Raw genomic sequence first — 24,263 nt, forward strand, 5'->3', positions numbered from 1 at the left:
TATTTGTTTGTTTTGTTTTTTATTAACTTACTTTTTTCCTGTAGCTTTTCCTTGATAAACCACTTTACTCAGTTGGACATCCTGAGAATTTTGTTTCTACAGTGATTGAGGGGTGGGGGGTATTCTCCAAGCACACTTTGTTTAATTAAGCCAAAATCTGTGTATTCTTGTCAGTTAAATATAAATATGGTTGGTCAAATAACTTTATTTGAACTACTGTACAAATTACAGGGCGAGCTGTATGAACGTTTACCCTGCTTTTTGTGAAAAAAAAAAAAAAAACACGTTTGAAAAGAATACTCAAAAATGTGCTGCCTCTATACAGTATGTGGTGTTTGAGGAACATTGGTAAATTGGGGTTACAGTCTCCCTTTCTAAACTGCATCTCTACTGTACGCATGAGGCAGTAAATTAAAATTCTGAATGCAAAAAACACTATAGTGTGTATTTGTTAGCATTTTAATTTTAAACAGTGGTCACATGGTCACAAATGTAATGTAGGTATTGGTATGGATGCCCTGTGGTGTGCACATACTGTGTTCAGGATAAATGAGTTGTTTTTTTCAAAACAGAACCAGAGGAGACATAATACAAACACAATTTTTAATCTGGATGTTGTGTGGGAGTCTTGCAAAGATGAGAAATGTCTTTTATTTAATTAAAACTATTTACATTGGAAGCCGTGTAAACATAATGGCTGTCGACAGTGAGTGCTGTATAATGACTGAGAGCAAAACAAACCTGAAAAGTTGTCGTCTTCGCGGTGAACCCTCTGTGCTGAGAAAATAACTGTCAACAGAAAACAGAAAAACAATAAGAGTAAAGTACCATGCTCAAATAAACACCAATCCTCATTATGTCTTTTCTCGTGATGGCTCAAATTCTATCTGCCAAATCTTTTGTGTACAGAGCCAGAGTGGTATCCAAGAGAAGAGAATAAAGTCTTCTGTCTTTTCTCCTGTGGATGGAGCAGATCTTTAAAGGTCCCATATCTCACACCTCTCTTGTGTTTTATTCGTGGTCCTTATGAAGATATAAACCTACACTGAGATGCGGTCTCTCAGGCTCCTCTGTGAGCTATAACAACAGGGCATTGAGCCAATCAGAAAAGAGGACACTTTGAGGGCACTTTGGCTCACATTTTTTCGCAAAAATAGCAGATTTCAGGTAAACACTCCCACAAGGTTGGATGGTGGATTCAAGTGGGCGGGGCTTGGGACTGAGAGTGAAGACTGCTTTCTGTGACATTGAAAAGTTGCTCGAGCCCGGACAGCTGGTTTAGACACACAGTTTTTGAATATAGGCTGTGTGCGTTTCTCTGTGGACTGAGCATAAATCAAGACCTGCTTCATAATCAAAAAATACATGTTGTTGCTGCTGTTGTGTCTAAAACAAATGAACTTACAGGTTGTCAGTGTTCTCATCGTAGGCAACGATCCTGGTCACCTCCCAGTTTCCTGATGTGAGATGTCGGACTTCATTTTGATCAGCTCTGAACTGAGAGAAACAGAAGAAGAGGATATGTCATTCATATGAACGTGTCTATCGATAAATACAGTAAGTCATATATTCTATTCTCTACGTTCTTCTGTTTGCTCAGGTCTTACCAGAGGAACTACAGTCGTTCTAACCATGCATAATGTCAAATCTGTATTATTCAAAGTGAATAATCATAATAATCTTAATAATAATAATAATAGCATAAATAATAAAGTTTATTTGTATCTGCCCCTGCACCAAGAAAAGACATGAAATGAACATAAAAACATGTTAAAACATTTTTGTATATGGTAAAGGAATCAAATAATAAGTCATTACAATAAAATAAGTTATTACACACACTCAACAAGACATTGGTCATTACAAGCCATTTAAAGAGTTGACTAGAGCAGAATGCAGGTTTCAGCTCTAGTTAAAGGCTCAGATGAAATGATACATCTTGAACTTTCTCGTAAAGATTTTTTTGAAAATATTAGGCGACCAAACTTGCGTTCCATGTTATGTATAGGTCATGTGTAGGCTATGTATGTGTATTCCACAGCTTTAGACCATAAGGCAGGCTACATCCCCATTTCCCTATAGTTGTTGTGTGTAACCTTCTCTACAGCAGGAGATGGGCTAAGTGTTCTGTTGTTATACACAGTTATAAACGCAGCGTGGCTTCGGCCCTTTCAGGTCCTTGATGAGGTAAAACTGGACTCATATGCTCTCTCCTCTAGGTTCTCAGCTGTAGATAAGTGAAGTGACTTTCAGATGATGTGATTCTATAAAGTTGATGGAAAAATGAAAATAACTGTAGGGAGTTGCTCCTCCAGAGGCTTCATAAGTCAATACATGAAGAGCATTTACAGTCCAAATGGGGGTTTAAGTATGTGCTCTTTAGAAACACAGACAAATAGTCCACGTCCTTGTTGCTATGGTGCCCGACGGTACTTTGGCTGTTTGGGGTCAATTAACATTGACTGGAAAAGGCACTTCACGCAATTATGAACAATCTTAACAGCACAGGTTGGGTGCATAGCGTCAGGCTTTTATAGTCGTTTGGAGGTGATGGTCATGACAGCAAAAGAGTTTATTGCAATCTTATTTATTTGATTCTCACTGATGCTACAAGGTATAGGTTGATGGAATCTGTAAAACTATCACGTCACTAGTCCTGCTCCTACCAAGGTTGTCAGGAGTAGTAGCTGACTTTGAAACAGCACATGTTGGCTAAGCACCAGAGGAGCTACTGTAACATCACTGCATACAGAGGAGCTGCAGCACATAAGATAGACAGCAGCAGCAGCAGCAGCAGCAGCAGCAGCAGCAGCAGCAGCTCCAGAGCTCTGGAGATCTGAGTATAGTCTCACACAGGGGGTGTTAGACTTTGTTTTCACTCGCATTTCTAGATGTATCACATGAGTGAAATGCAAGCTGTTACATGACAGCTGGATTGACGGAAATAGAGCACGTGCTCTGTCAGACGACGGTGAGATGGACGACTGCAAAACAAGGAAGAAACACCTCCTGAATAGATGTGTTCTGACACGGCTCTGTTCATTTTTATCCCTTTAAGCTGATGGAACAGAGGGTTTTTTATCAAACTGTTAGCCCAACAAAGCAAACATTCAAATAAGTAATCATGCACTTAACTACACTGCAAAAACTTAAACTCTTTCCAAGGATATTTGTCATATTTCTTATCAACATGTCTCATTTCTAGTCAAAACTAATCTCTTCCCACTTAAAATAAGACTCATCACCTTAAAATGAACTTGTTTTTACTTGTTTCAAACAAATTTTCACTTGAAATAATTAGAAAATTCTGCCAGTGAAAGCAAGTTTTTGTGCTTGTAATAAGAAAGAAAAACTTGAACTTGAACTTGAACTTGAAATAAGTAAAAAGTGTCTAAAAACAAGCTACTTTTTATGTGATGAGTCTTATTTATGAGATTTGTTTTGACTAGAAATAAGACAAATATTCTAGATTTTGAGTTTTTGCAGTGTAAAGAAACCTCAAGTGACATAAACAATTCAAACGCTTCATAGCTGCTATTGCAATTTAGGGGATGTCCACTGGCCGTGTGAATTATTGCTGTTATCTGTCAGGATCGCAGTACGATATAAAGTTATTGTTGCATTATGTTGAGTCACAAACCAAAACTGAGTAACTATATGAACCAAGGAGACAAAAAGGCCAGAAAAGGTTGTGTCGGTTGTTGTAGTTCCTGCAGGTGCGACCAGGTGGCGCCTATACGGCTTCACGAGACGAAGCTACACCTGCTAGCTGGCCAGCTGTGAGGCGCTAACAAACTGATTAGAACAAATGCAGTGTTTTTTTTGTAGCTGAGTCATCTCTCACAGGTAAAAGCAGGTGTTGCCAGCAGCTGTTTCAACATAAGCTACACTGCACAACTGGTTACATGCAGGTTGCCATCATGTAGACATGTTATGTATTTCCAGTTATGTGTTGTGTGTAATGTTTCTATGGGTCAGACTTTACATCTATTTTCTTAACCTTTTGAAATGAAGCACTTCAAATTTGTGACACTGGTGAAATCACATAAATCACTTCTTTAGTGCTCAGTTGGACCTCGTATTTATGGAGTTTCCTTTAATTATAGAACCTTTTTTTTTTTTTTTTTTTTTGATCTGGGTAATTTATTAGGGAGACAGGGAATGGTTGTATTCCAATTTCTCCAATCAGGAACTTGTTATGAATCACCTGATTGACTATATGCTCAGTTTAGTCCTTCTTCTATTTATGAAGATGTAGCATCCTGTGACAGACACAGACAGACTTAGAGGGAAAATAATAATAATTTTGAGGCTTGAAAGTATTTTTTCTCCCTCCATATAGATTTGTGATAGCATCGCCTACTTTGTATTTAAACTCATCAAACTTAAATCATATTTATTGTGTGTCTATGTAGATATCTTTCATGCAAGTTTTAAATGCTAATATTTTAGTTCTTAGCTGTAAGGTAAGGTAGTTCATGGCTACAAGGGTCTGGGTTAGTTGTAACAGCAATTTAGTATGTTAACCTACTCCAACCCGAATTCTTGATGCATTTATGTTTTCTTTGAATTTCAGTTTGCTTAGGTCTTGAAAGACAAAGATGAAAAGGTTAGGGTCTACATTAGGATCAGACTATGGCAGAAAGTAATTAATATACTTGAGACATGCACAAACACATCCATTCACACCCACACACCTTCACACACCCACGCACAATGTTAAAAAGTCATTTAAGTGTTGATTAAAAAGCTTTCAATATCAAGTTATTGTCACAATACTTATTTAATTATGTTACATCTCACCCCAGGGCAGGGCACTCTTTGCGTTTGAGATTAAACTATGCTTTTTCTATTTGCGTTGCAGAGATAACAGCTTTGCCATTTAATAGCAGACACGTGTAACTAGTTTGTGTCACATTTTGAACGCACTGGCTTAAAATAGATTCAAGATACAGACAGAAGTGTTGAAAATGATACAACCATCCGGTCTCCCCTACTGCAGGTTGGCCAGTGATTTATTCATTCAAAAACTGATACTGCATGTATGTTATTATTGGGGAAATCAGTGGAAAAAGTGCTTATATATGGACATGATCTATATCTCACCAACCCTGTCAACCCTGTTTATTCCTTCTATCTGTGCTGAAATCCAAGTCAGATTTATCATCTGTGATGATGAGAGCGCGGCCTATCTATTAGATTTTCTGTCTACAGTACACTGGGTGGAAGGAAAGTAAATAAATCAGATGATAGAAGTTTCTTGTTTATGGCAATAATTAGAGCTCCGTGACAAATAAAAAAACGCTGTGAGTAATTTTCTCAACTATTTGAGAGTATACACTCGACTGCATCGTAAATAAAGCGGCTTTATTAAGGCCGTGGCAGCACACAACATTCATCCTATGCAAGCAGCAACGTCTCAGGCTGAAAAATGAAGCCAGCATAATGAGCCAAACGCTGCAGTTCCTCCAACGGCCACTTGAGTTTGGTTAAGAAAGTGAGTCAATCTTCATGAACTCCCATGTTAAGATGTCCAACTCTGCAGCAGAAAAAAACCCAACCTGGTACAAAAAACTGTTTTTGTCTCTACTAATTTCTTCCTCCATGACGACCATGCAGTAAGTGGATTTTTTTTTTACAATATTCACGCGTTGACGTTTTATTAAAGGGACAATGTGTAAGAATTACTCCCATCTAGCGTTGTGGTTGTATATCACAAGCAACTCAATCGTATTTTTCATGCTGCATTCACGTGAAATTGGGCAGACGGCAGACGGACGGCAGCCGCTGCACGTAACGGCATAAACAAGCCTCTTTGTAAACAAGTGGTCCGTCAGCACGAGGCAAAACAATACACGTGACAATATGTTGTCATGGTGATGTCGTATTGTTTACCTGACCCACGTTTTACCGGCTTTCTCTCGACTTCTTAGACTGTGACTAAAATTACATCTGGTTTGTTACCGACGGCCGTCTGCCCGACTGCAGGTAAATGCAGCATCAGTGTAACGCTCCATTCCTCCTCACTGTTCTCCACCTTAAAGGGGAATTGCCATTTTTTACAATCTGGATCTTATTTCTAGCATAAAATATGATCATTTACTCACCGAGATAACTTTGGTGTCATTACAAGTCATTCAGATTAAATTAGCTCCAGCCGAGAGCCGCGTATATCCGTATAATGTGAGTCTACAGGGCAGCGGAATGCAGCCTCTAAATAACACATTATCTGCCGTGAAACTCGTTCATTTCACCAATAGTTTGTTATGATACGCTAGTGCTATTCCCCTCTGAGTCCGGGGTTAGCTGTTATCAACATCCAGGGTCTGTAGGTTGACCTACTGACCTCTGACCTGGATGATGTCATCTCTGAGCGCTGCAAAAATGATCGTATTTTATGCTAGAAATAAGGTCCAGATTGTAAAAAACGGCAATTCCCCTTTAAGTCTGTGATCCTACAAGAATGAATGTCTATGAAAACCATGTCTGACCGCATCAATGCAAAAGTAAGCAGAGAATAAAATGAATCTTCACCTGTGTTGTGAACATTGCGATGTGATGAAACTCTCCTCGTCCTCCTTGTTTGACTGGAACCGTCAGGAAGAACCTGTTGCCGTCTTTGGAGAACACCGGTTCTTGGGTCTGGAAGAAGCAAAGACCTAGTGTTATAATAATAATTAATTGTTTCAAAACATGTTGACTGTTAGTAACCATGTTTTCCTTGGCTTGCTTTTATTACAGTGACTGACTGACTTATCATGAAGAATTGGCAGACAGCCTCGACAGACAAACCACTTTTTCAGACTAAAGGTAGCAATTTGCCACAATTTCATATGAATGCATTTCCATCCTGCCTCTGCTGAGACTGCTGATGGAATGTGTGAACCATTTCCCAGGAAGGGGAATGGGTGCTTACTGCTTAGCATGACCAGCGGAGAGACGACGGCACGATGCGCCATCTACCTGAAACTCAAACTGTGGGTAAAAGTAACAAAGTGCATTTATGTAAGTGCTGTACTTAACACAGCGCTGCACTCATTGATTTTACACATGAACACTGCTTTGGTTATTATAGCAAGTACTACTCAGCCTAAAAAAAACAGCCGTGTGCTGTCGTCTGCAGCTCTGGATGGATGAGCTTCCTCAAATATGAGAAAATAACCCAGTGGATGTGATGATGTCATCAGGGTTATCTCGGGACTGGATTTGGGGGATTTAAGATTTACAGCAGCAAACCTGCAGGTGACATGACGGTTCAAGGACACAAGCTTTTACTTCAGTAGGTAGGGTTCAACCACAGGCCACATTTAGAAGCTAATAGTTCCATTATAGGAAATATAAGGGAATCTATATTTACCCCTAACCCTGAATCCTTCATGTGCAGAATATATCTGGTGTAATGCTCCCAAGAAAAGGTCTGATAAGGAAGAGGGAAAAGTTTGACCAAGCACCTCTGGGCAAATCCATGTTTGATTCAGCTTCACATTGAATAGAATTTAAACACAAGCCTGCAGCAAAGAGATATTAAAATGAGGCTTTCTTCAAATGTTAACCTTATTTTTTATTTAACATGCTTGAAAAGAAGAGAAATTTAAAAGAGTAATTGTGGAAAATGCTGAAGTATGACCAGGCTGTACAGTGTGGGGGCTTCAGGTTGTGTTATATTTCATAGTGCATCGTCGTTCGTTGCAGGAGGCAGCCTCTCTTCACTTTATAAACTTCATCTATTTTCTTTTCTTTTTTTTATTCTCCTTTGCTCCTGTTTTTAACTCTGTGTTTTTGTTTTATGCTGTTTTTCTTTTTTAAATGTTTTGTCTTTATGCCTTCGTATGAAATACACTAAAAATGTCTTGCCTTTCACTGTCATGGCTGACTGTGGGACAGTTACATCCAGATGTTTAGTAGAATCCATTGCCTCTGCATGGCACGCATCCTCAAAGCAAAATATTTCTACCCACATGTTTGATAGAAGTCAAGATGGTTTTTTTTGTCTTTTTTATTTTCTTTTCCTTTGCTGAGTTCAGTTTTGACTCCATCTGTCCTCAGCACTTGGTTCCAAAGCGACCAGATGTCACCTTACATTCAGATGTTGACTTTTGACTTTTGTAAAGAGGCTGCAGGTAACAGTTTCCATCTGATGACTCCTGCGTACATCAGTCATCTGCTGCACGGTGGAATCATGAGCAACCAATCCTGTGTCACCTTGCTTTGACTTCCTGTCAGGCAGATATAGCTCTTGCAGAGCCCATGCTGATAGTTAATACAGTGTATTATCATCATCATCACATGTGTCATTTCATTCTTGTCACATGATTTACGGATTAGAAAAAGGCTCAGTATGTTAACAGTGAGCAGAATATTTGTGGTCATGTTTAAAGGGATAGTTCAACATTTTGGCAAATTGGCCCATTGCCATAATCGCTATAGTCATAGCAGTAGGTTCATTACCTTTAATTGTAGGTGTAAGCTATTTTCAGTACGGCGGAGCGCAGCAGCTGGCTGCTCAGAGCTACGCTATGGAGGCTAATGGAATTTCTTGGTTTCCCTCATTAAACTCATCAAATTCAACATCCCAAAACTCCACAGCGCTTTTGTAGACAAGTTGTGACCTGCACAACCACCACGCTATGAGATAATGACGGAACGATACGAAACGGAGCCGTTTTCGAGGTAAATACAGGGTAAATACGGAGACTGCTTGCTGAAAAACTGTCCCTGAACGCAACGCGCATCAGCGGTTTCGTATGAATTTACCTCGAAAACGGCTCCGTTTCGTATCGTTCCGTCATTATCTCATAGCGTGGTGGTTGTGCAGCTCACAACTTGTCTACAAAAGCGCTGTGGAGTTTTGGGATTTTGTATTTGATGAGTTTGATGAGGGAAACCAAGAAATTCCATTAGCCTCCATAGCGTAGCTCTGAGCAGCCAGCTGCTGCGCTCCGCTGTACTAAAAATAGCTTACACCTACAATTAAAGGTAACGAACCTACTGCTATGACTATAGCAATTATGGCAATGGGCCAATTTGCCAAAATGTTGAACTATCCCTTTAACATGTGTTAAATGCATGTTTTGGATTTAAAGTTTTTCACCTCAAATATCAACTAAATCTGTAATGTTCAAAATAACAAGTTCTTACAACTTTTTTTTTAATGATTTTATATTTTCACTGACCAGAGGCCACTTTTACTTCATTGTTAAACAAAACCATATAGGCAGACTTTTAAGACTTTCCCCAGTAACACAGCAGTTTTTCTCCACAATAGCTCAGAGCCAAATACTGCATGTTTCCCTAGATTTGGAAGTTACAGGTACAAAGTCCATCAAAATCTTTTATTTCCATAACCGCTAATGTGCATACAATTAATACTGGTTTGTGTCTATAAAATATCTAACTACAAAATACATGAAGATAATGTGTAACTTATAATAAACCATCAATATATCTAACATAAACATGAGCTCTTGTAGCTGCCATGCTGAATAATTCATTTTAAATAGTTTTTTAAATATTTTAATGATAATACTTTCAGAAGCAAGACATGCACTTTCTGCTTTACTGACTCTTTTACTACTTCTCCAGTTCCACCTGAATGCTTCTGAACTGAACTTGGGGAACAGAACATCTAATGTTCTCTGGCAGAATGAGGGAAATCTTGGTTAACCTGATCAAATATATTAACCACAGTCCAATCTGCAGATATTCCCGCTGTGCACCGAGGCACTGTTTAACTCAACAGTTCACATTTAAACTTTAAACTTGTGTAACCAACACAGAATAAATCTCCCACTCGGTAACTCAAACACATTCCGTCTCAGATGGAGAGTTTACCCACAATGAGCCTTTGGCATTTTCAAGAAAAACTGTGTGAAGTCTTGTGTGCTGATCTTACATAAAAATACATTTGCAGAGGCTTTCTCTCTCTTTCTCCCTGCGCAGACACAACCACATCGCTGTAAAATGAGCGTCTCAGAGATTACCACCTTAACAAATACAAGCAGCTTTGCGTGCCAAGTTTGTCAAGTGGTTAAATTACCCACAGCTAGAGCCAGACATGTACGGCTGCAGGGCTATATGATCAAATCCTGTCAGGAACTTTCCCTCCTCTGCCTCTTTATTCCGTGTGAATAAAAGAAGCTGAGGGTGAGAGCAGGCTACCGTCTCTGGTCCAAACAGCCGGGTTCTGTTTTAATATTCACAGAAATAACAGCTCTGATAATTTTTCCACTGCGTCTGACTGGTTGAGAGTGGTTCAGAGTGGTTCAGAGTTGGCCTTTGGCCCTGCTAGCTTTTATCTGACAGCAGGTTATTTATGTCCATAACTCTCCTGACAAAACCAGACTAAAGAGCCTGATGATCAAAGTGTTTAACTACACAGAGAAGTCATGCATGGTATTTATATAATGTAATTTTAATATTTAATAATACAGCAAAAAGCAGCATAAAAGGTTCCATTTGAGCTGTAACTCTGCCCATATATGAATCAATGACAGCATCTTTGATTTTCAACTCGTCAAATTTACCCAACATACTTATATCATCTGTCTCCGAAGGCAGAATCAGTTATTTGCGGAGCAGCGGGGAGGACTTGAGAGGTTTCAGAGTGTCAGAATGATCTGCTGGAGGAGGCTGGGCCTGCCTTTCCCCATCGCTGCCGTCAATCACTCAGACATCCACGTCAGAACGGAACAAGAATATCTGGGGGACACGTTCTCGCCCCGGTGTGAGTCCCTCTAGGTGCTGCTCAGCCCCCCCCAACCCCCTCAAGACTGACTGAGAGGTGTCACTAACGACAGAAAAGGCAGAGGACTTTACCTGCTTGGAGAGCCAGAGCTCGGAGCTTTCTTCATGCCTCTGAAAAAGATGTAAAAGCAAAATGTCAGACTGGTATTTTGTTCAGCGAAGCCATCAAAACCCTCTCATCTTTTTTACAGCTTTTCCTTTCTGGTGCCGCTTTATGCACAGAGGTTTGAAAACTGTGAACAATGGAGCAGAGTTGTAGATGCAGTATGCTCACATTGTGTTTCAAAATGAGATGTTTTTTATGTCAGCAATATGTGTGGAAACATTCCTTTTTTTTCTTCATATATTTCACACTTGGGTGGAATGTTTTTCAGACAGAATCATCTGTCACATAATGGACTCCTTATTTTGCTGTTTATTCTAACACGCCACTGGGGACACCACCACTCGTGGTCTGGGTGCCTCATTTCAAACCAATATGCATGAGCGGGAGCCAGAGTTCTGGCAGGGGATGGTGGCTGCTGCGTCCAGGCCTGAGCTAAGCTGCCTCTTGGCTTGGGTTGCCATGTTTGTTCCTGCAAATCACACCAAATCAGCAGCCACAGCACTGGAGAGCAGCCTGTTGAGTCCCACGGTTCAACTGCAGGGTTAACACCGCTCTATGTTGTCCAAATATGGACACAATATGGACGGACGTTGCTCCAGCAGATGTGCTGCGATTTCACCAAGTTCCAACACAGCCAAATAATTAGCAGTTTAGCAGACACCATAGTAATGGCCAAACTGAAAGAAAACTCAATTCTTTGTCTCTTGTAAGAGTCAAGAGAAGACTTAATAAGTTTAAATATAACCTAAGTGTTTATTTTCTATTATTATTCTAATACCTTCTAATAAATCTCCTGTCTGTTTGTATTCTAATTGCTCCAATAACAGAGCTCAACACTACAATACAAGAAAAACATAGCAACATGTGGATAATTAATTTTTGCTTATTTATAGAATTTCTGCTGAAAGGCAACAGTGACAGCAGGTTTATTATGATCCACAGGTACCAAGTGACAAGAGACACAAATTGTGCGTTCCATTTGTACTTGGAAGTCGGATTTTCGGAGTTCTGCGTCAGAATTTTCCCCCCGATGTCGGATTTCCTAGTTGGAAAGTCGGAGGAGGTAATGGTAAATGGAACGCAGCAAAAGTCCACGCGTAACCATGACAATAAAGGGTGTCTTAATGTTGAGGACGCACTTCCTTTAACCCATCACCATCTTTTCCTATAAGTTGTTTTTGTGCCTTGATTTAATCAAGCTGTGATGATTATTGTAGTAACCATGGTAGCACTTATTATATGACACCTATAATCCAGTATACACGCCACAGTGGTGCTACTGTATTTCTCATTGGTCATATCAGTGGATTGGGAAAAAAAGCAGATTGGTGAGGCTGTGGGATGTTGATGATTTCATACATATACAGTATATTGTTATAAGTGTATATAAGTTGTGTGAGATGGTTTGAAAGTATAGACTTTTTTTTTTTAGACTTTATTTATTTGCACATATAAAATAGAACAAAACATTTACTTATCGCTCTTACTAGTGAGAAAGATACGAAAAGAAAAATGTGTAAGTGAAGTGGTAAATCTTACTGTTGTGAAGTGTAAACATGTGAAGTGTGAGAATGGGAAGCCCAACAGTGTTGCAGCAGTAACTAAAGGGACATGGGCCGTAGTGGGCAGTCAATTCAAATCAATAGTTACTGAGAGGCAGGAGAAGCTCTCCAAGCCGGCGACACTGTGGCAACAAATCCCTCTGCAGCTACTCCATGGAGAGATATTGATTTAAAAGCTAATATTTAAATGATGCTATGAAATTGCATCATGATGTGCCGTCCAATCATTTCACTGACACTCATGAAGGTCTGACCAGTGAAGTGTTTCATCCCTCTCTGATCATCTTATTCAGATTTTCTTTGATCTATTCAGGATGCATGTTGGTATTAGTTGAGCAGTTTGCATCTCAATACTTGAAACAGCCTTGTATCTGTGCAATGCTGCTAGGACTCATCTGTAAGACTGCAGAAACTATTAATGAGATGAAAGCTGCACTTATAATAGCTGAATAATAGTTATTTTTTGCCACCATTCATACATACATCCTCTTCACATCAACAAAGCACTTGGTGGATATAAAGAGCTGAATGATTTAAAACGACCAGTGCTCATGGAAAAAAAAAATGTAAAAGAGAACAAACACTTGATAAAACTGTTGCCTTGGAGAACAGTTTTCATATAACAACTAAACATCTACTGTATAACAATAGAGTCCTATCAAAGAACACTCCACTAAAGTTTGATGAGTACCAGCGAAGGTAAAGGAGGAGGACACAGAAAAGAACTATTTATCAGTCTTTTCAATGAGTACGTTTTTTCCCACCCAAGGACACACTTCTCCTTCTCTCTCTCTCCATATCCACATATGTATTATTGTGTTTTAATACATTATTGTTTTTATTTTAGTTCAGTGTTTCGTGATCTGTGTTGTTTTCTCTCCATTGTCATGTATTTTCCCTTTGCTGCTGCTTGTGACATTTTAAATTTCCCCTTGGGGATTAATATTCTATCTATCTATCTATCTATCTATCTATCTATCTATCTATCTATCTATCTATCTATCTATCTATCTATCTATCTATCTATCTATCTATCTATCTATCTATCTATCTATCTATCTATCTATCTATCTATCTATCTATCTATCTATCTATCTATCTATCTATCTAACACACACACACATACCGTCACGCAAGCTCCGGTGGTTGTATCACACACAGTTAGGATGGAGATGTTCTGGGCCCGGTTCAACCACCTGACAGATGTCTTGGTCTTACTGATCCACTTCACCATGGTCACATAATGTTCTCTATGAAAAAAAAAATACAACAACACAAAAGTAATTTCATGTTCTGTGTACAAGCCTTGGAGAAGCAAATTAATCAATACCACATACAGTATTAGAAATAGTAAGATTCCTTCTTCATAATAGAGATACCGTACGTATGTTTCCACTTCCTTAGATAGATAGATTTATAATAATGAATGTTTCTTATGGCCTTGGTTGTATTAAAAAAGGGCAAATAACTGACAATGACAATGAGAGTGGAGAAGTTTCTCTGCAGTTATGAGCTGAACCTGACTCAAGGGCGGGAGCTGAACGATCATCTTCCTGCTCCTGAAAGACCAAATTACTTCAATGTCAAGCTGCTGCTTCACTTATTTTCTTTTGTCATGTTTCTTTTGCCGCTGCCCTTTCACGGCAAAAGAGATGTCTGTGCTTTTTTTTTTTCTTTTTGTGCACAAAGAACATTATTTCTATGTTCAGATGTGGCGGACATTTCACAAATCACAGGCCGTGCCAAGGGCCAAAAGAAAAAGTCGTGCCGACATAGAGTGGTATTATTTCATCAGTGAAGTCAGATTGATTTCTAGTAATAACGTGGGTAATTAGAAGCTGTGAGGAGATCTCTGTGTTCAAATTAAACTTTTAACTGTTTTAATTGAAAATGAAGCAAGAATAAGGGCCACATCAGGATGCAGTCAAGCAAATTTCAAAATTAAAAGATGCCAAGAAGAAAAATAAAGACTCTGAGGTTTAAAGTCCAAGAAAAGTGTCAATTTCAAGGGATAGTTCGACATTTTGACAAATTGGCCCATTGCCATAATCCCTATAGTTTTAAGAGTAGGTTTGTTACCTTTAATTGTTGGTGAAAGCTATTTTTAGAACGGCGGAGCAGAGCTGCAAGCTGCTCAGAGCTACGCTACGGAGGCTAATGGGATTTCTTGGTTTCCCTCATCAAACTCATCAAATACACAATCCAACAACTCCAAAACGCTCTGGTGGACAAGTTGTGACCTGCACATTCACCACGCTATGAGATAATAACAGAATGTTACGAGACAGAGTCGTTTTCGAGGTAAATTCATGCAAAACCGCTGATGCCCGTTGCCTTCAGGGGCAGTTTTTCAGCAAGCAGTCTCTGCATTTACCTCTAAAGCAACTCTGTCTCGTAACATTCTGTTATTATCTCATAGCGTGGTGAATGTGCAGGTCACAACTTGTCCACCAGAGCGTTTTGGAGTTGTTGGATTGTGTATTTGATGAGTTTGATGAGGGAAACCAAGAAATCCCATTAGCCTCCGTAGCGTAGCTCTGAGCAGCTCGCGGCTCTGCTCCGCCATTCTAAAAATAGCTTGCACCTACAAATAAAGGTCATGAACTTACTGCTATGATGACAGGTATTGTGGCAATGGGCCAATTTGCGAAAATATTGAACTATCCCTTTAAGCGTCACAGAAGCGGATGCAAAAACAAAAATGGTTGTGCCTCTCACCGTAGTTTGAGCGTCTCTGGAGGCATGAGCTCCAGCGTGTGCGTGGGTCCGTACAGGTTGACTACGTAGAGCTTCACTGCTGGGTTGGGCTGGCCGGCCTGTGTGCAGAACCAAAGAGTCCAGACATTAGACAAGCCTCACGTGACTGCAGGAAATATTCTTCAAGCAAACGTGACAACTGTGACTTCTTAAAGGGTGATGGTGTCATTTGGAATGAATAGGTAATGCAGAGTAGCCCCTTTTAAATGCACACACTGTTAGACAGATATGCATATGCATAAAAATGATGCAGTGCAGAAACACTTCACTGAAGCAATTGTAAATTACAGTGAGGCATTTGCATTCTGTCAGAAGTCTCATTTGAATGTTGTCGTGCCTACAAATCCAGAGAAGAAACATCTCTCAAACATTAGAAGACTGCTGAGATCAGTACTGAGTGATGAGAAATGAATTCCAGAGGTTAATTTGTTATTCTGTGTTGTCATTTTCTGTTTTCGCTCTGACTGCAATAACACGCTCTACACTGCTTTGATTTGCCGGGACTTCAGACGCTGCACATGGAGAGAGCCCTATAGAAAGACCTGCACACACAGAACGACAGGTGCTGCTTTTCATTTAAGATTGGAGAAGCTACTGTAGCGAGACAACAGCTTTGTAAAAACGGGGCTACAGTATGTGTATGATCGCTGTGATGCACGGCATCCTGTTCAAGTGGCGTAATTAATTCCCTGCCTCTTTGACTGTTTACAGCCGTCCTGACTGAGCGCTGCATGGTGGATGGTGGCGGCACGATGCAAACTGAGGGAGGGAGAGCAATCCTTTTCCTTTTGTCACTGTTTTCCCTTTAGCGTGCTCTTTTCATACTGGGTTGAAAATGTAAAACTGTGATATCAAACTGTTACAATATAGAAAAAGGGCAAAAAGAAAAGAGCAACCAGAATAACAAAACACTAAATGTTGAGAATCCTTTTTATCAACTCTAACAGTAAAAAAAAAACATTCCCTGACAGACGTGTGATGAAGTTCAAAAGACACAGCATGACAGTACATTGCAAGTAGAACCATTGTTTTGGTTAATTAGTTGCATTAACATCTGTCTACCTGCCCACGGTCTGAAGATTTATCCACAGTTTGTACAGCTCCTCTCTTTGTATGAAATTAACAAGGGCTCATATAAAATATAAAAACAAACTAATTGAATCTAAGTTTAAAAAATATGTTTTTTTCTGAGAGTGAGGATTATTACCTAACTCATACCTACTTCATACTTGAGCATCAAAAGAGCTATTTGGGAGTTTTGCTATTGCTACATAGCCAATGCTAACATCAACAAGCTAATCTGAGCAGTGCTGCATCATCAGAGTTGACTGGATGCTACAGTGACTCAGCATTTTAAAAGTTATGACGGCTGGGCCACTGCTAGCTTGTTAACATGCTAACTTTGGTAGACAAAATTAAGTGACAGCGATAGAAGCAAAACAAGAGCTAAAATATGTTAAGCTGAACTTGTCTTGAAGGAGCTAATTCAAGTCCTGTCGCTTTTCCTCTGTCTTGCTAACCCTCCTCCTGGCCACATGTATTTGCTTTCAGCAAAGCAGACGAGAAATCACTCCATGGAACGATGGATAACATTATATATCATAAACGCGTTACGACATATATGTTTGTGTAGTCTTATCTGTCATAAGATTACAGGTTACGGGGCACATTTGTGTGGCGGTGCCACAAAGACGAGAGCTGGGACACCGGGTCGGAGGCTCTGGTTTTACAAGGTTGGTTTTCAGCCAAGAGACGCTAGGTGGAAGACAGAGAGCCTCCATTCTCCCTGTTAAAAGTCATTTATTTAACCATCACAATCACTCTAAAGCTGTTTAATTAAGGTAAAATGTAGCAGAGCTAAGGTGAAAACCCTGCATAGTTCCTCTTTACATTTACAAACATACAGTACATGTTAACTAGTCGGCCATGTTCACCACCAACCAGGTTATTAATTTTTCAGTGTGTGTAGCAAAGATAAGCTAACCACACTGCAACTGCTCCATACTGTAAGTAGATGTTAGAATAATAATGATTTTTTCCTTCTCTTTCTCTTGAAAACAAACATTTGTTAGTTAAAATGACCACAGGCAGCTTGTTTGTCATATCACTAGACCATAGACTCTGACATAGACTTTAATTCATGATGTTTACCTTGGGGTAAGGGTATTGCTTTCCTCTGGGGTATGCCATGCCTGTGAAGCGAGGTAAAGCCATGTTGGGCACCAGACTGTCGTTGAGGACCAGGAACGCCAGCCTCTCTCCATCAGGTGACCACCAGTGAGCCACATGGGTCTGGAGGATCTCCTCTGTGGGGACGGAGACTCAGAATGAGACACACTGAGCCGCTGGTTTGTGTCTTAATATGCTGATAATGAGTAGAGGCCCTCATGATGTCTGCTGCAGCTCTTACCTAATGCCTGCAAGTGAGGCATTTAGAGGACGTCTTTAAATAGTAGTGTCTACTGAGAGTCTGCATTTGGAGCTTCTAGGGACATTTCTTAAATGTAGCATCTGCTAAACGTGTGCTTTTGAGGCATTCAAGTACCATCTGTAAAATGTAGTATCTGCCATTAGTGGTTTCTTAGATTCTTGAGTGGTTTCTTCTACTGGTTTCTTTGGGCCTGCCACTGATCTTGTACATGACACACTTATCAGCTGATGATGATGATCTGTGTTGCTATGGAATGGTTAGGTAATCCTCATAATCTTTTTATACACAATACATTCCTCTGTGATCCTTAAAGGTTAAATACAAAGTCGCTCTTCAAGTGCAAACACACTGAAGTGGAAAAAAAGCTGCTTCAACAAAAGAGGTATTATATGATGTTCTAATTTGGGGTCAGCCATCACTGACTGTTAAATGATTATACTTGACAAAGTTAATTAATAACAAAAAGGGGAACACAGAAGACAAAACTGCAGCGAGGATATTGCGGTGGCTTGTCTTTTTTAGATTTAAAGAAGATTTACATAATCTTCCTCCTCCAGAGAGATGGGCCCGAGTGCCTAAGTGTATGCAGTGTGTGTTCTTCTAAAGCACATAAAACGCCTTCACCCACTGGGACATCTAGATTGGTACTAGAACAAACATGAATATTTAATCACTGTCTTTTCTAAGGTAATGCTTCTAAACACGGGCATTTTCACTTTAATGAGACAGTGTGTTAACACTTTGAAAATGAGGTTAGATATTATCATTATTTGTACCTCAGCAGTGTTTAAAATCCACTGCGGCAAAACAGTTTCTCAACAAGTCATTATACTGTATGTTTGTCTGAGTTTCTCCAAACAGCCTCCAGGAACAGGTGTACAGTGCAGGCTGTGGCTGCTGGATGAGTACTGTACCTTCATAGAGCCAGTCAGCTATCCCGTTGAAGATGACCCCCTCCTTCCCCGAGGACGTTAGCCTCAGGGAGTTGCTCTTGACATCGGACTGGTAGTAGATGTTGTTTTCAAATATGTAGATCTGTAGAGACAAAGCACAACCAGCCACAGCATAAATCTCACACAATGTGGGTTTATAGAGCACAGAAAGTCTGTAACAAAGAAGAACGGTGTACGTGGCAGAAAAGTTTTCAAAGATGAGTCAGACTTCAGCTTCACTCATCTGCTGGATTGACAGATATTATATTAGATACACACAGTATCTGCGCAAGTGTCTAAAGTAGTCTTTTAGGATTTAAAGGTGCAATACAGTGTGTCAGTAAACCATCAAGTCATTCACACAAGTGTGTTGTAAAATGTATTTTTGGAAGTAAACCTGTTGACACTTCAAAACAATCAGACAATCCTGCGAAAACTGCACAGCTGTCACCACACCAATCTTCTCATTCATTTGTAGGTTTAATTGTATTATTATTATTCTTGCAAAACTGAAACCTTTAAAAGAATCAGACAAAATAGCTATAGTTCCAGATACTGTAGTAGTGCTATTTACTTTGAAGCTTTTTTTGGTTGAAATTTAAAACATGTCCATGAAAATGTTCCATAGATCTCAAATCCCAGCTGTTTGGAACGATACATGAAGTAGAGAGGAGCAGTAGGACCTGATGGACTAAAGGCAAAAAAACAAAAAAAAAAACATGTGCAAACTGATCTCCTAATGGTGCGCACTGAGGACTGTGTCTCTCAAATATGCATATAAAACTAAACTAACCTAACCTCAATGTATATTCAATACAGGGTGTTTCTGCCCTGGTGAGCAAAACACTGTGTATTTCATGCCTTTATTTTGATAGGCCAGTGAAGAGAGACAGAGAAGCAGGGAGAGAGACTGTGGGAATGTCATGCAGTAAAGATTGGCACGGTCAGGACTCTGAATTTGAATCAGCGATCACTGCTTCGGGCTATGCCAACATGGGATGGGCTCTCCAACCACTCAACCACTGAGCACCCTGCAAAGTGATTTAATAAAGCTGGAGGCAGCGGTGGAGAGCTGCAGTCTGAGCCTCAGACTGAAGAGAGGACTTGTCTTCAGACTTAGACTTAGCTAAAAAGACTTGTACTTGAACTCCAGGTAAACATCTAACCCATGGTGCAAATGTGTCGCACATCAAAAGTAACCGTAATTTAACAGAAATAAGTGTGAAAAACAGTAACACTGACTATTGCATAACAATAAAATGTACAATCTGTCTTAACATAATGTCCAGGGCATGCTGGGAATGTTTGGGCTTGGGCAGAGCAGCAGGGGGTGTCCACTGTGTTACACATTATAGTTAGCATGCTTATCCTTGATATAATGCAATTAAATCAATCAATCTATATAAGGTTTGACCACAAGAGAGCACATGGCTACTTAATATGCAGAACTGATCATTCTGTACATAATGTCTTGTTCTCTGAATTTGATCCATTGTTCTTCTTGCTTTACTCACTGTGTTTACTTCCTCACTGAGAATCTCCCATGTCTCTTTGCCTCTTCTACTAATATCTCAACTCCATCAGATCAAATCAAAATCTTAGTAGATCATCAATAAAAACCATCAAATACACAAAATGTTACCACAAATATGCAATTCAGCAATTTAACCAACACTATGTGGAAGCAGGCCCTATATGTGCAGACCTTTGTCCCTGTAGAAGAAAAATGTTGAACTTAACTGACACCTCAAACAAATACGAGAGTCTGTCAAAGTCACAAAGTCTGTCTCAGATGGAAACTAATCCGTCTGTCCTCTGCCTTTTAAAAGAGCCAGAAGTATGTGGCCTTATGTGATCTTGAATTAAAATTCATCAGCGAAGCGCCTGTCCCTGCACTGACTCAACCTCACAGTCAACAGGGCCTTCTGCTGTCTGACTGGAAGGCATCAAGATAGTCATCTGTCCAGAGGGCACTGTGTGGCTCTGCTTCAGAGAAATCACCATTTAACATTTACAAAAAAAACACATTCTGCAAAATGAAAGTCCTCTAAATTGTAGAGATTGTAGGTTTTATTCACCTCAGGTTTGATTCAATTATAGAAACTGGGAATGTTTGGAGGCAGAAAAGCATCAATCTAAGATGTAAATGACATAGATTCTTGTAGTTGTAGTACTTAAATATAGTTAATATATAATATTACTTTCTAAGTTCTACAGGAGGGAATTTGAATGTTTTAAAGTAGCAGCAGCAAAGTGGAAAAACCACAGGTAAGTGACATTGCACACACAGCATGTGCAGCAGCTTACCTAAAAAAATTGTGCTTTGCAAAATATATTTGGTGGTCTGACAAATATTTTTGCATATAAACATTTCTGAATTAATCTCCACTAAAGTGAATGTAGAAATCTGAGAGTTTTCACCACGAACGTATCTTGAAATATAGAGACTGGAGTGTCTTTTTTGAATGTCATCAGATGAAACCAGGAGAACCACAACAACTGTCAGTAAAATATAGTCCAAAGCCAGCTGCTGTCTCCCTCTGAAGACTTTATTCTAAGCAGGTCAAAGCAGTGCCATTTGTATTCAGTGCTTGTTAAAGAGTCCATGTCTTTCAAGGCAACTGTAAGACAAAGTCGGTAAATTCACATTGAGTGTATTTCTATCACCAGAGCCTATGCATAAAATTCACATCCACCAAAAATGTATTGGAGTGCGTGCAAACCTGCATACAATGTATCCTTTTATAAAGATCCAATCAGCTTGAAGATTTGTGTATGTACAGTTGTGGGTGATAGGTGATCATTTATACATCAGGAGAGAAAATCAAAGCAATATCAATCTTTTTTTTTGCCTGCAATTATTTACACTTAAGTAAATAATCTTTTAGCAGTTCTTGTTTACAGTGTAACCATGAACAAACAGACAACTGTGACTGGATTCATTTGATACAGGAGAAAAACTTAAAGGGATAGTTTTCATTTTGGCAAATTGGCCCATTGCCATAATCCCTATAGTCATAGCAGTAGGTTCGTTACCTTTACTTGTCGGTGCAAGCTATTTTTAGAACGGCCAAGCGGAGCGGTGAGCTGCTCAGAGCTACGCTATGAAGGCTAATGGGATTTCTTGGTTTCCCTCATCAAACTCATCAAAAACACAATCCAACTACTCCAAAATGCTCTGGTGGACAAGTTGTGAGCTGCACATTCACCACGCTATGAGATAATAACAGAACGTTACCAGACAGAATTGTTTTCAAGGTAAATTCATGCAAAACCGCTGATGCACGTTGCCTTCAGGGACAGTTTTTCAGCAATCGGTCTCTGCATTTACCTCAAAAACAGCTCCATCTCGTAACGTTCTGTTATTATCTCATAGCGTGGTGAATGTGCAGCTCCACCGTTCTAAAAATAGCTCGCACCGACAAATAAAGGTAACAAACCTACTGCTATGACTATAGGGATTATGGCAATGGGCCAATTTGCCAAAGTGTTGAACTATGCCTTTAATGTGATGACTCTCGAGTTGTGAACCACCTCTTTATTATGAATTCTAAGGATATTTAAGGATGTTTATTTGCAGTGAACATCAGAGACAGTGATATGCTTGTTATTTACACTGACTCAGATCAATGGGCGGATCATGTGTGTGTGATTACTCCATCAAACACACGTGATCCGCCCAGTGACTCCCAGCAGGTGTAATGCGTTTGACTCTCTGTCTGCCCATTTAACTCTCCTCTCAACCCTGGGAGGCCTTTGGCTTCATCTGGCTGAGTGTCCATGTCTATTGCAGACCACATGCTGTCATCACCTGATAGCTAAAATGCTGTGGTAATAATAGTCCAATTATCTTCTGATGAAAGGTGACTGCAAATACAGGTGGATTAAAAAGAGAAAAGCGGTCAGATAAAAAAAAAAAATGGGCCTAATAATATTCACCACAGCCAGAAATATTTTTGCACAGATTACATCACATATGATCAAAGCAGATCGAACATGGTTAAAACTGCAGCGTAATTAGAGAGGTGTGTACTGGGAACAGTCATCACGAGATGCTTCAAATTCATAATCTATATGGAACTTCCTGGCATCTTCCCAGAGAAAATTAACAAATTCCCTCAGAATCACCGCGCTCACTTACAGCCTCACACACGTCGCTCTTTCCAAAGATGCTCTTCTGGCTAATGATGCTGCGTGAGCCACTCGAGAGCTAGAAAGCCTTCGCATCTGTCTAGCTCTCTTATCACCATAATGACTTCCTAATGGAGTCCTGTTTGATTTATGCTTAAATATTCCACATTAAAATCAGCAAATACGGAGAAAGCAGCTTTTCCCCGGCTTTTGCCTTTCTAGCTCTCGACAATAAAGCAAGCCTCTTAATGTGTCATGTGTAGATAAATAAGAAAGGTATGAGGAAGTTAACATTAACAGTAGTACGGACTATTCTGGCAGTAAAACCACACAAAGAACTTTGTATAAAGGTTCAGCACACACGCAGTTAAAGCAGAAGGGACAAAAACACAACGGTAAGCAGATTATGAAGAGTTTTTGTATCTCTCTTCATATGCGATGCCCTCCACACGCCTGCAGATCAAGGTAAAGTCTTATTTATTTTGTTGGCTACACAATGACAGAGCCTGGAAACTGTAGGCTTTTATTTTTCTGTAGAATTTCAAACTAGGTTTTGTTGGATGTCAGAGCTAAAGCTGTCAATGATAAGTTCTTATTCTTTAATAAGAGTTACACAAACAACCAATTGTGTGTATATACATATATATATATATATATATATATATATATATATATATATATATATATATATATATATATATATATATATATATATATATATATATATATATATATATATATATATATCTCAGAAAGTGCATCTTTATTTTCTAATTATTCATCTTTTCTGTCCCTGAAATCCATCAAAGCTGTGTAGTGAAGTGGTGTAAAAAGTCAAGTTGAGGTTATGAAGTGTTTTATTTGCTTATTTCTCACCAGCTGTTGGCCCTGCACCCCCCACGCAGCGTACTGCAGGACCGAGTCCACCACCTCAGGAGGGTCCAGCTCCCAAACCTCACTGCAGGAGAAGACAATGACATCATTACATTACTACATACATACACACATGTACTGCACTGCACTGTACTGTATATATACAAATGCCATGGTATCTGCTGCCTACACCAGGGAGTGAATTAGTAAATCTCATCAGTCAGTGAGCCAATCAGCATGCAGCATGCTTAGAGCTAAAAGATTTTATTAGTAGGGAGGTTAAGCCCAAAAAATAGGCCTTTGACTTCAAGTCATGATACAAAGCTCCCCTTTGGCATGGAAGTACCTTAGGGTCATGCAAATAAATCTATCCTAAGACACAAGTGAGATCACACTTTGTTTCCGAAATAAATGCATTTCTTTTAAAAATGGCCGCCGACCATACTTGAGAGGCTCATATCTTTGTTTCTGTTGTAGCTATAATAACTAATTTGGTGTCAAAGTGTACATTTTGGGGGTCAAGGAATTCAATAAAATAGGTTTCAAGACAAAAACAAAACAATGATGTTCTCCTTACCATGACTATTGGAGCTAACCCAGATTGAAGAAACAGATTGAAAAACATTAGATCCCTGTTCATCATTCAAACTGTGAAACAATCCTGAAATATTGCAATCATGTTACAAATAAGCTGTAGATAACATCCAGGAGCTGAAGGAATTATAGTT

At 39.4% G+C, this 24,263-nt stretch overlaps 1 protein-coding gene across 1 annotated transcript in view; it reads right to left on the bottom strand.

Annotated features, from left to right (window-relative positions):
• The window catches only part of dpp10 (dipeptidyl peptidase like 10), a gene marked incomplete at its 3' end in the record, with an annotated part of 171,372 nt that overhangs the window by 16,713 nt on the left and 130,396 nt on the right, over positions 1-24,263 (bottom strand). The window contains exons 7-15 of the mRNA XM_083996620.1: positions 23,539-23,620; positions 18,514-18,634; positions 17,320-17,474; positions 15,130-15,227; positions 13,538-13,661; positions 10,816-10,854; positions 6,535-6,642; positions 1,406-1,497; positions 742-789 (exon numbers count right to left, since the gene is read on the bottom strand). Coding sequence (XP_083852746.1) covers positions 742-789; positions 1,406-1,497; positions 6,535-6,642; positions 10,816-10,854; positions 13,538-13,661; positions 15,130-15,227; positions 17,320-17,474; positions 18,514-18,634; positions 23,539-23,620 — 867 coding nt within the window. The remainder of the gene's footprint in view (positions 1-741; positions 790-1,405; positions 1,498-6,534; positions 6,643-10,815; positions 10,855-13,537; positions 13,662-15,129; positions 15,228-17,319; positions 17,475-18,513; positions 18,635-23,538; positions 23,621-24,263) is intronic.

Source organism: Trachurus trachurus, assembly GCF_905171665.1.
Source record: "Trachurus trachurus genome assembly, chromosome: 21".
In the NCBI taxonomy this organism is placed as follows: domain Eukaryota; kingdom Metazoa; phylum Chordata; class Actinopteri; order Carangiformes; family Carangidae; genus Trachurus; species Trachurus trachurus.